Here is a 14116-nt window from a genome sequence, read left to right on the forward strand (position 1 = left end):
CTTTGGGAGAAGACCGGGCCAATCTTTTCTTTCTTCACTTCACTTCACTCACCACACCTCGACATCCCACTTCACCCCCCAAAGGATTTCACCGTGATCTTGCCTTCTGGATACTTGAACTATTTAAATGTGAACAGTTCGGTGATCACTTCCTCCCCGTTCCATTTACTCCTCCCATCCATTATCTCCTGAAACGCCACCCCTCGTAAACCTTACACGTCCCTTGACATCCACTTTCGACGCGTCTTCATGCTATGACGGCAGCTCCAGCCCTATCTTTTCAAGCCATGGAGGTCCCCGCCCTTGAGGACTCGATGGAAATGGCCTCACCCTACCAGGGTCAGGCCGATGACTTCGATATCGATATCGATCTGATGGAAGATCATCCCTCCAACATCGACAGTGACATGGTGGGCGCTGATGATTTTCCGAACACATCCCAACCTTCTCTTTTCAACGATGTGAACAATGATGCCGACATGGCCGATGAGGATCCTTCTGAAGGGTCGATGGTCGACGCTGACAACTTCGTCGACGAAGACCACGACATCGAAGTCCAGGACGACGATGTTACCTACGAAGCAGATATGCTTGAGGGTGATCAGGACGAAGAGATTGTTGAAGCTGTTCCGACTATTCAGATCGAAGATGCGGCCAGTAGTAGTGATGTGACCCACCAAACCGACCAAAATATCACCGAGCAAACCGAGAGTATTATCGGATTGACCCCACAAGCTCAAGAGCTACAACCCCCGCCGGCTACCCCCACAAATGAGGCAGAAGGCCTACAACATGAGCAAGAGCCTCAGCCTGAGCTCACGCTCGACCAGCCGGAGCAGCACGACCACGGGATCTCTTTGGAGCCAAAGCCAGCCGAACAGGATCAGGCCGACAAGCCCAATGAACCCCAAGGTTCTGTTGCTGCTGCTGCTGCTGCTAGTGATGATATCGATCAGGAAAGCCTAGATGAAGGAGCTAATGCCACCACAGAGGATAAGGCTGTAACTGCCGAGACGCAGCCTGGTCATCAAGAAACATCTATTCCTGAAGACATTGAAACAAAGCAGGCTGTCGAAGTCCAGTCGTCTTTCGCTCCAGCCATCGATGATAATTCTGAGCATCCTGAACACCAGGATGTAGACCATCACGAATCTCACAGGGAATCCCATGAGGATCAGCTGCATAGCAGCAATGAGAATGAATCTTTGCACCCAGTGAAGGTGCTTTACCAGGATAATGAGATCTCTTTTTTCCACCGCTTGAAGGCGACTCGGCAGAGACCTTCTTTTTGCACGACGAGGATGTCGCGTATGACAGTGTCGGCAAATTGTTCAGCTCTCTTCGTGAGGTGCTTCTAGATAATGTTGCGGATGACGAAGTACTTGTTATTGATATTGATTCGCTTGGTATTCAACTAACAGAGGTATGTCCGAACCATGACACTCTAACCCAATCTCTTTCCATGGTTATGCTAATTGTTGTATCTCAGGACTCAACGCACAATTCTAAGATGACCTTGCATCATATTCTGGACATTTACACCCGGCTTAGTCAAAATGATGGCACCAGCGAACCCGGTGCGCTTTACCTCACTCTTGGAAGCAAAATCTCCGCTCATTCCGAGCTGGCTGGTCTTGACTCTGCTGCACATGAAGGCAAAGGCCTATCTCAAATTCATGCATGGGATGTGGACTATGAAGACGCCGGTCACGAAGATATGCCTGTGCATGAAGAAGATTCTTCTGCAGGAGATTCGTTCACCGGCAAACCTCAGACGGAGAAGCCCCTTGAAGTGAACGAAATTGGCCAGAATAAAACCACAGATGAGGCCAATGCCCAAGAATCGGCGGCCCCAGCTGAGGCTCATAATGAATTTGTCCCCAACAATCAGGAGACCGACGCCGGACTTGCAGAAACTGAGCACCATCAAGAACAAGAAGAAAATGCCACAACTGAGGAGACTCGCGATGTAGAGGCGAATGAGTATCACCATGGAGATGAAACAAAAGAGCATGATAGCTTTGAAGACCCAAAGACCGAATCCTCCACTACCATCAGTTTACTGCCAGAATCCACTGCGCAGCTCGCAGATGTCCCTGTGGACGTGAACGAAGCTGCCCCAGAACATGCTGAGCAAGAATACCAAGCCGATGACGACAAGAGTGGGCAAGACTCGAACCACAAAACCTCTACTTTTCAAGGGGCCGATGGGCATGAGCAGGACCAGAACCCTGAAGAGTCCCAAGATGAAGTTTCTTACGAGGAAACGGAGGCGCCAGGAACCGTAGTTGACACCGATGCTATTGATCTCACATCTGCCCACGACGAAGGACTTGTCGACGCACCTAATGTTCGGATCGAAAACCAGGAAGGGCCAGCCGACGAAGGTGAAGACCATGAATCCCTGGGAAAATCCGAGTCAACGGTGGATAATGCACCGCAGGAAGAAGGCGCTGGATTTGAAGAGCACGATCTAGATCCTGAGGACGACTTGCTTGGTATCGCTGAAGACGTGCTGCAGACTACTCAGGGTGATTACGATGATCAGCCTGAGAATTCCGAAGATGATTTGACCACACCCCCGGCGAAGAAGTCGATGGTCGTGAACCCCATACCGGCGAGGACGAAGAGGACGACCTGTATGCGGATTTCGAAACCTCGGAGACCATTGAACTGGGCGAAACAGATCACTCCCTTGCTGACTCCCAACCCCACGATAATACGTCTACCAAACGATCTCGAGAGGATGACGAGTGGGACTTTGCGGACGCCGACCCCGAGCTCAAACGCCGTCGACCTTCGTAAATCACCATGCGTGATCCTTTTTTCCGGCCACGATATCCGCTGTTGTCAAGACCATGTTCTTGCCTCAATAGCCTGTCAATCCCCTCGGTTCTTGCGGGTACCAGTGGCCTAGGGTTTCGGCAATCTCCAACAGTGTAACATCCCATCTACTAATTCTGAACTTCAGCGACGGCTTTGACCCATATGGGCGCGGCTATGTAATGTGTGCTCGGACATGCTCACCAGGTACGTCTTGAAAGCTCTTATTCCTTATCGGTTTTTTTTCTTCTCTCTCCCTCTCTCGGGTCCCAATCTCTTCCCCTCCCTCTTCCCCGTGAGAGATGGAGCCCGAGGAGTGCTCGATACCCCACGAACCCTCGCAAATCCTCCCTGTTTTTACATAAACCCCCACCGTGTTTTTCCTTTTGCTTTTTTGTACGTCGATATGACATGTTCTCTCCCTTTGCACGCGCATGATACCACTACTCCCGGTTCTCTCGAAAAACTTTGCACTTGCTATGGCGTTGAAGATGGAGTTTTATGTTTTCTTCGGTCGGACAGTGTTTCATCTGCATGTCACATAGTTGGCGTCATTCGGGCGGCATAGTGAATTTTCTCTTAGGATAATTAGGTGCATGCAATGAGACAATGTCCTATACTGCATACTGCATAAGCTGTAGTAATACTTGTAATCAATTGGTATGGTTTGCGTGTGGTACCGACTCGGGGTTGATCGACATGGCAGTTATGCACTTGTTCATGGGAAATTAGGCGAGATCCACAGCCTTCAGCTGAGTGGTCATACCATAGCATTCATCGTTAGTCCATTATGTACTTTGTCAAAAGAATCAAGATATGGTTGCCTGCGAGCTAGCGTGGCTACGGCAGCGGCTTTAGTGTTAAGCTTCCGCCGCATCTAATATTCACTACTAATATTTCCTATGTAACCACCTAAGCAAGTCCTACTCCTATCTATTGGGAGGCATTTTGGGAAATCCTCAAATTGAGGGGTTCTTGAACCAGGTCGGCGAGTGCAAGGACCACTATAGACCTCCGCATTGTATACCATAGAGCAGTATTTAATCTGATCGAACTATATCAAGCCATTCAAAAGCATTGGAGGTTGCAGTTTAGTTCCAATGAATGCATTAATGGATGCAAGCGAGATCTCATTAAACTGCGCCTTGGAAGCCCTGTGGAGCCAGCCGGGTATGTATAGAGGAGTGGCCGAATGCGGTTGGTTGAACAAGATCGATATGAAACGACGATCGCCGCCACGGGCTTGGAACTCTCAGGGTCTTTCTCAGCAATGCCCAGAATGCCCAGCAGTAGCCCAGCAGTAGCCCCTGTTCTGGTTCGATCCAGCAGTGGGAGTTTTAGTATTGTTTCACTAGCATAGCATTACCAAATAACAGTATAATAACAGTAACAGTATAATAACAGAATAATACTCGCTGTACTCCGTACTCCGTACTCCTCCTACATATAAATAGTATGTTGTAACTGTGTATCTCCCTTACGCGCGTCCCGATCGGCCGCAGTCTCGAAACGGAACCCCACCGCACGCAGGCACCAAACAACTCTTGACCTCTTGACCTCTCGACCTTTGGATTTCTGGGATCTGGACTCTCATTCGACTCCTCCAACCCTTACTCATCTTTCGTCCTTCAAACCTTCAGAATTATTGGGCTGGCTCATTTTTCTGTTACGCCTCCCCTTGTCGCCTTTGCTCTTGTCCCTGCCTCGGTTCTCCCCCTCGCCCTCGCCCTCGCCCTCGTCCTCAGCCTGGCCGCAATCGCCGCAATCCCTTCGTTACCACCCTCACTCTCGTTCATTTTCCGCCACCACTTCTTCTCCCCCAATTCTTCCATCGCTAGCACTGGGGGTCTTTCGACTGTAGGAGCCCGTCGCTCCTCCATTTTTGCAAAATGCTTCCAGACAAGTGAGCCCGACTCCCTTCTCGCCGCGCTCTAGAGCCACCGAGGCCACATATGCTGACAGGTCTGCGCGTGGCGTCAATAGATATGTTGGGCTAATATTGGCCATCGTATCAACAATGGCAATTGGTGTGTTCGCCGTCGATCTTCGCATCCTTTGGAACGGTCTGCTAACCAGCTTTCGCTAGGTACGAGTTTCGTTGTTACAAAGAAGGTTCGTTTGTCTCGAGCGCAAGTCCCCGACCGAAGAAGCTGCGGCTGAAAGCGATGGTCAATGGTCACAATCGAATCGGTGGCGGACGTGCTAATGGGGTTTAAATAGGGATTGATGCACGCTTCCGAAAGACATGGTTTCGAAGGCGAAGGATTCTCATACTTGAGGAGTCCAATCTGGTGGGTTGGTGTCATCATGCGTACGAAGCCCTCCCCTCCCATCGCATTTGATAGGGAAGCGAAAGTTCACCGGAAATGCTAATATTAATTCCCAGTCGCCATGGGAGAAATCGCCAACTTCGCCGCCTACGCTTTCGCTCCTGCAATTCTAGTAACGCCTTTGGGTGCACTGAGTGTTCTGATCGGGTACGAACGCATCTCTCGCACAAGCAAAGCTCGCAACATCGCTAACAAATCTCAGCGCGGTTCTTGGTTCATACGTCCTCGATGAGCGGTTAGGGACACTGGGTAAATTGGGCTGCGCCATGTGTCTCCTCGGATCCGTCGTTATCGTCCTCCACGCACCTCCCGACACCCCGGTGGATAAGATCGAGCAAATGCTGGCATATGCCCTTCGTCCCGGCTTCCTCATTTACTGCCTGGCTGTCGCGGTCTTTTCCACGGTCATGATCTATCGTGTCGCTCCAAGGCACGGCAAGAAGAACCCGCTCATCTTCATCTCGATCTGCTCCACCGTTGGCTCGGTCTCCGTCATGTCCATTAAGGCCTTCGGTATCGCAGTCAAGCTCACCCTAGGTGGCCACAACCAATTCGGCCGACCGTCAACCTATATCTTCGCCATTGTCACTGGATTCTGCATTCTTACTCAGATGAACTACTTCAACAAAGCGTTGAATGAATTTTCAACCTCCATGTGAGTTGCAAGGCGCAGCCAAATGCTCCTGCTGTTGCTAACCGATGCTTTTCTCCTTTCGCAGCGTCAACCCTCTCTACTATGTCACATTTACGACCGCCACGCTTTGCGCCTCTTTCATTCTGTTCCAAGGATTCAATACCACGGATGCCGTCAACACGATTTCCCTTCTCTGTGGATTCCTCGTCATTTTCACTGGTGTTTACCTCCTCAACCTCTCGCGACACGACCCTGATGGCCACCACCTGGTCAACCCTAAATATGATGAGGACGGAGTGCCTACAGACGGAATTGCGAGCTTCCAGACTCGCCGGTCAATGCAGCTTCGTCGCAGCAGCGAGCCGCACCGTCGAAGCTCCTCCAGCATTTACCTGAATGGACACGGTGATCGCGAGGGGCTCATCCACTCATATGATGTGGATAACCACAGCGCCATCGGCCTGGAGGACCTGGCCGAGGAGAGCGACGGAGAGCCAGGACCGACCTACTCGAGCAACGAAGAGCGGGATCGCACAGCTCAGCACACCAAACAGAACAGCAACGTCTGATTCCGATTTTTAGTCTGCTATATAGCGCCCTCCCTTCCCTCGCCAGGCTCCTACCATGACGCTTTTCCCTCCTCACCTTTACTCTCCCGAGCTACCAGCCCTGCCGGCTTTTCCGCCTCGCTCCCCGGGCAATCTTTGTATTTTTACTGCTTCATCCAAAATACCCGTGGGCTTGCGACTCGAGCACATATCAAGGCACTGGGCATGCCCGTATGAAATGATTGGATATGACACTGGGTTTCCTGAATGGTTTTGTTTTATTTTGTTGATTTTGGTAATGGGCGAGTTGCATCACTTGTATATATTGTGGTTTTTTTTTTTCTTTTTTCCTTCTTCCTTTTCTACACCCATTGAGAAATTTCCTTGCAATCAATAGACTTGAAGCGGGTGGGGCACTTTTCCCCGAACCCGATGATGTATTTGCCGGTCAGCTGTCGTGGAAGATTTCCCATCCGAAAACAAGTTGCGGGCGCGCGTGCATGCCCTACAGTGTCCTTCGCCCCACGCGACGGTGCCAAATGCCAGAAACCGGGCACCATCGACTTTCCCTTCCCCAGATCTCTACTCCGACACGATGCCGGGTCTGTTGCGGAAGCTTGTTGTCGTTGCCGCGGTTGACGGCTTGATCCTACATGGCCATGGCGTCAGCGGTCCTCGGCCCAATAATGGAAGCAACAATGAAGCCTCGTCGATTCGAATCGACTATAAGACGAACAGAATCACGGCCCTGCCAGTCTCAAGCCCGGAAACACTAGAGGGACGCGACACGCTAGAAGTATACGGACTCGTCGGTATGTCGACTTTCAGCCCCCCCATGCTGAATATCCGACACCACCCCAGACCCAATCCTGACCACATTATGAATATCCAACAGGCCTGCTCTCCGTCGCATCACACTCGTTCCTTGTCTCCATCACTCAGCGCCAACAGGTTGCCCAGATCCAGGGCCGTCCGATCTACGCCGTCACCAATGTTGCCGTCATCCCTATATCCTCCCAGGTAGACGCTGCCCGCGCCATTGCTCAAGCCCGGAAGGAAGTGACTCAGGAAGAGCCCGATCTTGACTCGGGCTCTGACGAGGATATACCAGATAATGCGACCGACGGCGCGGAAACGGAGATTGGCAGCGCGCCGACCTCCCCGGCCCGTGAAAGTCTCCATGCGCGGGGCATGAGTGTGGGGAGTATAGCCGAAGATGTGATAGAGAAGCGAGTCCGGTTTGGCCGCTTTGCGGCAAATTGGCTTTCTCGCAAGAATCTCGGTCTTCCACGGCCTGGGTCCCTGGAGAAAGATGATGTTTCAGAGTCGCCATTCGATGACTCGCCCCGCTTATCGAGTGATGGCTCGGAGGCTAATGATGAAGCTACCGAGGCTGCTCCGTTGCCAGAGACATCAGACGCCCAGGGTGAGACCAATCGACCAGGCTCAGATCAGGCGGCCGAACTTTTACCGAAGTTACTTCGATATACGAAACTGTTATTTTCTTCACATAATTTCTTTTTCGCATATGATTATGATCTTACGCGATCTTTTAATGCACAGGAAGCTCGAAGGGGACAGCTGCCTCTCCATAAAATGGTGGACCCATTGGTATGTTCTTGAACGCAAATTTTCCAATAAGTTGCCTTGATCTTGGTCGCTGATCTATAATAGTACTTTTGGAATAAATATCTGATGTCTACGTTTATTGACAACGGCGCACACGGTTTCATACTGCCTTTGTTACAAGGATTTGTTGGCCAGCGAGAGTTCACAGTAGCTGGCTCTGAGAAGACTGCGGACAAACCAGCTGATGGAGGTCTTACTGAAGCCCTAATTCTTGGAGAAAGTCAGGACCCGGAAGCCGTGGAGTCCGAGGCCCCTAAGCGGAACTTTTTATTGACCTTGATTTCTCGACGGTCTGTCAATCGCCCCGGTCTACGCTACCTCCGTCGTGGTGTTGATGATGACGGGAATACTGCCAACACCGTTGAAACGGAGCAAATCCTTTCCGTACCAGAGTGGGACTCTTCTCACAACGCCTACTCATACCTTCAGCTACGGGGTTCGATTCCTCTATACTTTTCCCAATCGCCATATGCCTTCAAGCCCATCCCTGCGTTGCACCACTCAGCGGAAACAAATCAACTCGCCTTTGGACGACACTTCCGAGAGTTGAATCGGAGGTATGGCAAAATCCAGGCCGTCTCCTTGATTGACAAACATGCCGGGGAACTGAAGCTTGGTGAACAATATGAGAGGTATGCAGAAGTCTTCAACGAGGCAGGCGGTATCGATGGCACGCCGTTGCGCATGGAATGGTTCGATTTCCACAACGAATGCCGCGGTATGAAGTTCGAGAATGTCTCACGTCTGGTTGAGCGTGTCAAGGAAACCCTGAGTGAATTCGGGTATACCACTATCAAAGATGGTAAACCTTCGGATATACAGACAGGCATTGTTCGTACGAATTGTATGGACTGTCTCGACCGCACCGGAGTCGCACAATGTGCTTTCGGCCAGTGGGCTTTGGAGCGCCAGCTACAGAAAGAAGGCATTCACATTGACTTGGGCGGAGACTCGTCCACGCAATGGTTCAACACCCTTTGGGCGGACAATGGAGATGCAATCTCGAAGCAATATTCGTCCACGGCTGCTCTCAAGGGAGATTATACCCGAACCAGAAAGCGAGACTACCGCGGAGCTCTCAATGATCTCGGCCTAACACTCTCCCGATATTACAATAATATTGTCAACGACTATTTCTCCCAGGCCTGTATCGACTACCTCCTTGGGAACGTCTCAACACACGTCTTCGATGAATTTGCAATCGAACTCCAGACAACTGACCCAGGAATTTCAGTCGGCAAGATCCGCCAAAATGCCATCGACACCAGTTGCAAAATTGTCATCAGCAGTCCGTCGGAAGAACTCCTCGGTGGCTGGGCTATGCTGACACCCCGCGAACCGAACACCCTACGGACTCTCCCCTTCGAAGAGTCCGTCCTGCTACTCACCGACGCCGCCGTGTACAGCTGTCGCTTCGACTGGGAAACGGACAAGGTACTCTCCTTTGAGAGAATTGATCTCCGCTCCATCTCGCGCATTCACTACGGTACATATATCACTTCCATCCTCACAGACGGCCAATCCGACGAACGAAGCAATGTCGGCCTAGTCATCGCCTACCGTGACGGTGACGAAAATGCCCTCCGCGTCAACACGCGCACTCTTCAGACGAATGTGCGGCCCGAGAATCTGGAGGCCATGGCGAGCTCGAATAGCGAGTGGGATCTTGTTTCGTGGCTGCGTGGCACCAAGCGTGCTACCACGCGCTTTGTGGCTTTCAAGTCGCTTCCTGTCGCTAACGCGATGGCCAGTCCGCGCCTTGGCCCGAGTGGAGGTGTAGGGAGTGTGAGGGAACTGGATCGAGTGCGGACAATCTGTCATGATATTGAACGGGCTATGACCGCAGGCGATGGGCAGAGTGTCGATTCTGTCTCTGTGGTTGAGAAGGTGGATATTATTTCGTTGGCGGATGCGAAGAAGCGGACGGGTATCTTGGAGACGCTTGTTTATGATTTTAAGAAGCTGGTTTGGGCCTAGATTATGGACTGTGTAGATGATGCATTTGCCTTTGTTAGTACATGATGAGATATGCTGTTGCAGCCTGAGTCCATGGATATGCCAGTACCCAGTATGAGGTACCTCGTACTAGCTTACTGGGAGATGAATCGAATACCCCTGGCACTTAGGTACTAGTACCTACCTAGGAACCTATTCGTTGCCACAGGTGGATTCCAAGCTCAATAGTAGGGTTCCAAAGTTGAATCCATCCATGGATGGATAGTACCTAGGTATGTAGTACTACTGCATGTCCGCTTGTACTAGTGCTATATAAATTAACCACACCTGGGCATACTACTACTAGTACTATTACATAGATAGTGAGGTGAGGTGAACTTGATATTGCTGGATCACAAGTGACACCGGGGAATCACCGCCGACTTTCACTAGCAGTGTCTACTAGCAGTCTACTCGTAACTACTACTAGTATGCTATCTAAGATATATCATATACTACTAGCGTCCACGATGTTCCTCTGCTCGCCTGCCCGCCTGACCCACACCGCCTTTTGTTTTCACCGGCAGAAAAAAACCCCTCTCACTCTACGCTGGTGGCTTGCGACGCTTTACCTTTTACTAGAACTTTTCCTCTTTTTTTTATTTGTCAAGTTTTCCCTTTTTGAAAAAGCCCGAATTCCCTCGAATATTGTCCGACTCTAGATTTATCTCTGGTGGTGTCGTCAACTCAGTGAATCTCATCTGCTCTGCTCTATCCGTGGGGAACAACGGGCCCGCACATTCTTGGCGGGGCCTCTCCTCCTTCCTGTGCCACACGCACTTTTGCTTCTACGCAGTTGTTCACCTCAACCCACTCCAACATGGATTGGCAACCCCAAGATGAGCCATTGAGGCAGTTAGCCTCCTGTCTCAAAGACTCGCTCAATGGCCAAGATCAGTCCATCCGCAAACAGGCTGAAGAGGTATCGCAATTCTCTTTTTCGTTTCTTTTCTTTTCTCAACGCTCGGCCACTACGCATAATTCCCCTCTCTCGCCCCCCCTCTTGCAAGAAATATCGCGAGCCAAATAAACGTGAATGACTGACCATGACCTATCTGATTTTCCAAAATAGATGCTCTCGCAAGCAACTTCTTCTCCCGACTATGTCAACTACATCACCTATCTCTTTTCCACCCCGCAGGTACCTGCCGCCGTGGGCATGGATGTTGGCACTTACGCCATGGTGCGCTTCGCCGCCGCCATGAACATGAAGACCAAACTCCTCATGGCCTTCCGTACCGTTCCTCCCCAGAGCTTGAACTTCATTCGTTCCGCCGCCCTACTCGCCCTGCAGGACGCCGACCGCCAAGTACAACGAGGTGCTGGTAGCATCATCACCGAGGTGGTTCAACAGGGTGGTCTCCTGGCCTGGCCTGAGGTCCTCCATGAGCTGATCGCCCTGGTTGGAAATGCCAGTGGCGACGTTTCACTACCCTCGCAGGAAGCCGCAATGGCAGCTCTGTTTAAAGTCTGCGAGGACAACCGCAAGATTTTGGACCGCGAATATCACGGCCAGCGGCCTCTCGACGTCATCATTCCCAAGTTGCTGGAGTTCACCTCTCGTCCGAGCGCGCGCGTGCGATCCCTCGCCCTGAACAGTATCCATGTCTTCCTCCCGCACCAGCCCCAAGCCCTCATGGGTTCCTTGGACCTTTTCCTGTCGCAGCTGTTCAATCTCTCCGGCGACCAGGATCCCGAAGTGCGGAAGATGGTCTGCCAGTCATTCTCTCAATTGGTGGAGTTTGCGCCAGAGAAGCTGGTCCCGCATATGGAGGGGCTGGTCAACTACATCCTGATTCAGCAACAGAACCAAGAGGATCCCGAACTGTCCCTTGACGCTGCGGAGTTCTGGATCGTTGCTGGCGAGCAGCAGCGACTCCAACAGCCGCTTGCGCCTTTCATGCCGAAAATCATTCCGGTTCTGCTGCAGAACATGATCTATGAAGAAGACGATGTGATTCGCCTGATGCAGGAAAATGATGACGCCGAGGCCGAGGACCGTGCCGAGGATTTGAAGCCTCAGTTTGCTAAGGCCAAGAGCGATAAATTGAATCCCGCAAAGCAAGGTCAGCAAGCTAATGGTGCGGCCCCTCAGCAGGAGGAGGATGAAGACGACCTCAGCGAGGGAGAGATTGAAGACTCTGAATTTGGTGATGACCCCGAGGACGAGTGGACCCTGCGGAAGTGCTCCGCTGCCGCGCTCGACGTTTTTTCCAATGTGTACCATGACCCTATCTTTGAGATCATTCTACCTTATTTGAAGGAGACCCTGCGCCATTCCCAGTGGCCTAACCGCGAGGCTGCAGTTCTCACCCTTGGTGCCGTCGCTGATGGCTGCATGGATGCTGTTACACCCCACCTGCCTGAACTGGTGCCCTACCTGATCTCTTTGCTTACGGACGCCCAGCCCGTCGTGCGTCAGATTACTTGTTGGTGCCTTGGACGTTACTCTGAATGGGCTTCGCACCTGAGCGACCATAGCCAAAGGGCGCAGTTTTTCGAGCCGATGATGGAAGGTATCCTCCACCGCATGCTTGATAACAACAAGAAGGTGCAGGAGGCTGCCGCATCGGCGTTTGCGAGCCTGGAAGAGAAGTCAGAAGATGGCCTGATCCCATACTGCGAACCTATTCTCCGCCAATTTGTCCAATGCTTCGCCAAATACAAGGACCGCAACATGTACATCCTCTATGACTGCGTACAGACCCTTGCAGACTGTGTCGTGTCTGAGCTTGCCCGGCCTCATCTTGTCGAAATTCTCATGCCTGCCCTGATCGGGCGATACAACCAGATAACTGATCAATCGCGAGAGCTGTTCCCGTTACTGGAATGTCTTGGCTACGTCGCCAATGCTTATGGAGACGCATTCTCGCCATTTGCTGCTCCTCTCTTCCAGCGTTGCTCCAAGATCATCTATCAAAACCTCGAGGAGTCTATCGCATCAGTAAACAATGAAACTGTCGACGAGCCCGACAAAGACTTTCTGGTTACTAGCCTGGATCTTCTGAGTGGTATCATCCAAGCTATTGATCCGCAAAAGAGCAGCGAGCTTGTGGCCCACTCGCAACCGCAATTCTTTGACCTGCTCTGCTACTGTATGCAAGACCCGAACTATGAGGTCCGTCAATCCTCATACGCCTTGTTGGGTGACTGCGCCATAAATATCTTTTCTCACCTCGAGCCCTTCATCCCGACCATTATGCCTATCCTTATCAAGCAGCTCGACCTGGATCAAATTCCTGACGATGACCGCCACACAGGTTTCAGCGTGCTGAACAACGCTTGTTGGTCGGCTGGTGAAATCGCCGTCAACGAGAAGGTGGCCCTTGCCCCCCTATGTTGAGAAAGTGTATCACGGACTCTTGGCAATCATCGACAACGAGGAGATCATTGACTCCGTTAATGAGAACGCAGCCATGGCTCTTGGCCGTCTTGGTCTCTGCTGCGCCGACAACATGGCGCCACATCTAGGCGAGTACGCCAATTCTTTCCTGAAGTCGATGAGCAAGATTGAATTCACTCCTGAGAAAGCTTCTGCCTTCCTGGGCTTCAACACCGTGGTCATGAAGAATCCTCAGGCGATGGAGTCTAGTCTGGTCGACTACTTCCAGGCCATCGCCTCGTTCCCGAGCAAGTTGCTGTCGCTGGAGGAACACCGGGATATTCAGAGCTCCTTCCAGCAGGTATGTATTAATTCGAGTCAAGTCACCATACACAGAAACGGCCTTTTTATCGCTAACTCATCAAACAGGTTCTGCAGGGATATAAAAACATGATACCCAACTTCGATTCTTTCCTATCGCAACTTCCTCCGCCCGTGTCTCAAAAACTGCGCACCGTTTACCAGGTTTAAGTTGAGACGGGCATCTTTTCAAACTATTCTCGCATCGAATCTTCTCACTTCCTCGCCATATGAAAACTGCGTGCCACGGCAGTATTGGCAGCTGGAACACACCATACAATCACACAAACAAACATCTGAAACTCTGGAGGAAATCTTACTTCCCTCCTGTCACAAACCTTTCCTCTGCACCTGAAGTTCAGCGTTTTCCATTTTCCATGTCTTTACCTTCTGGGCTTGCATTATCATCCATCTGACCTAGAAATAGGAGGACACAATGAATGGATTAAAAGGCTAAAAATTAGGTTAATATCAA

The 14116-nt window shown here is 51.2% G+C and overlaps 5 protein-coding genes across 5 annotated transcripts; 4 read left to right on the forward strand and 1 right to left on the reverse strand.

The window, feature by feature from the left end:
- Positions 1–287: 287 nt before the first annotated feature.
- Positions 288–2805, forward strand: N7509_011020 (uncharacterized protein; the record flags this gene model as incomplete). Its single annotated transcript, XM_056635657.1, has 4 exons — positions 288–1308; positions 1359–1423; positions 1490–2639; positions 2687–2805. The coding sequence occupies 4 exons, from the start codon at positions 288–290 to the stop codon at positions 2803–2805; spliced, it is 2355 nt and encodes a 784-aa protein (XP_056486277.1).
- Positions 2806–4605: 1800 nt separating this feature from the next.
- Positions 4606–4830, reverse strand: N7509_011021 (uncharacterized protein; the record flags this gene model as incomplete). The annotated part of the gene is made up of 1 exon (XM_056635658.1): positions 4606–4830. The coding sequence occupies one exon, from the start codon at positions 4828–4830 to the stop codon at positions 4606–4608; it is 225 nt and encodes a 74-aa protein (XP_056486278.1).
- Positions 4831–4840: 10 nt separating this feature from the next.
- N7509_011022 (DUF803 domain membrane protein) lies at positions 4841–6356 on the forward strand (the record flags this gene model as incomplete). The annotated part of the gene is made up of 6 exons (XM_056635659.1): positions 4841–4850; positions 4910–4935; positions 5044–5134; positions 5210–5300; positions 5356–5808; positions 5873–6356. 6 exons carry the CDS (start codon positions 4841–4843, stop codon positions 6354–6356), a joined length of 1155 nt encoding a protein of 384 aa, XP_056486279.1.
- A 574-nt stretch (positions 6357–6930) lies between these two features.
- Positions 6931–9941, forward strand: N7509_011023 (uncharacterized protein; the record flags this gene model as incomplete). Its single annotated transcript, XM_056635660.1, has 3 exons — positions 6931–7147; positions 7231–7946; positions 8010–9941. The coding sequence occupies 3 exons, from the start codon at positions 6931–6933 to the stop codon at positions 9939–9941; spliced, it is 2865 nt and encodes a 954-aa protein (XP_056486280.1).
- Positions 9942–10779: 838 nt separating this feature from the next.
- N7509_011024 (putative importin beta-2 subunit) lies at positions 10780–13812 on the forward strand (the record flags this gene model as incomplete). The annotated part of the gene is made up of 4 exons (XM_056635661.1): positions 10780–10881; positions 11032–13278; positions 13304–13642; positions 13711–13812. 4 exons carry the CDS (start codon positions 10780–10782, stop codon positions 13810–13812), a joined length of 2790 nt encoding a protein of 929 aa, XP_056486281.1.
- Between the last annotated feature and the right edge of the window lie 304 nt (positions 13813–14116).

This window comes from Penicillium cosmopolitanum (genome assembly GCF_028827165.1).
Source record: "Penicillium cosmopolitanum strain IBT 29677 chromosome Unknown utg000009l:1.0-9042332.0:1.0-9050551.0, whole genome shotgun sequence".
Classification (NCBI taxonomy): Eukaryota; Fungi; Ascomycota; class Eurotiomycetes; order Eurotiales; family Aspergillaceae; genus Penicillium; species Penicillium cosmopolitanum.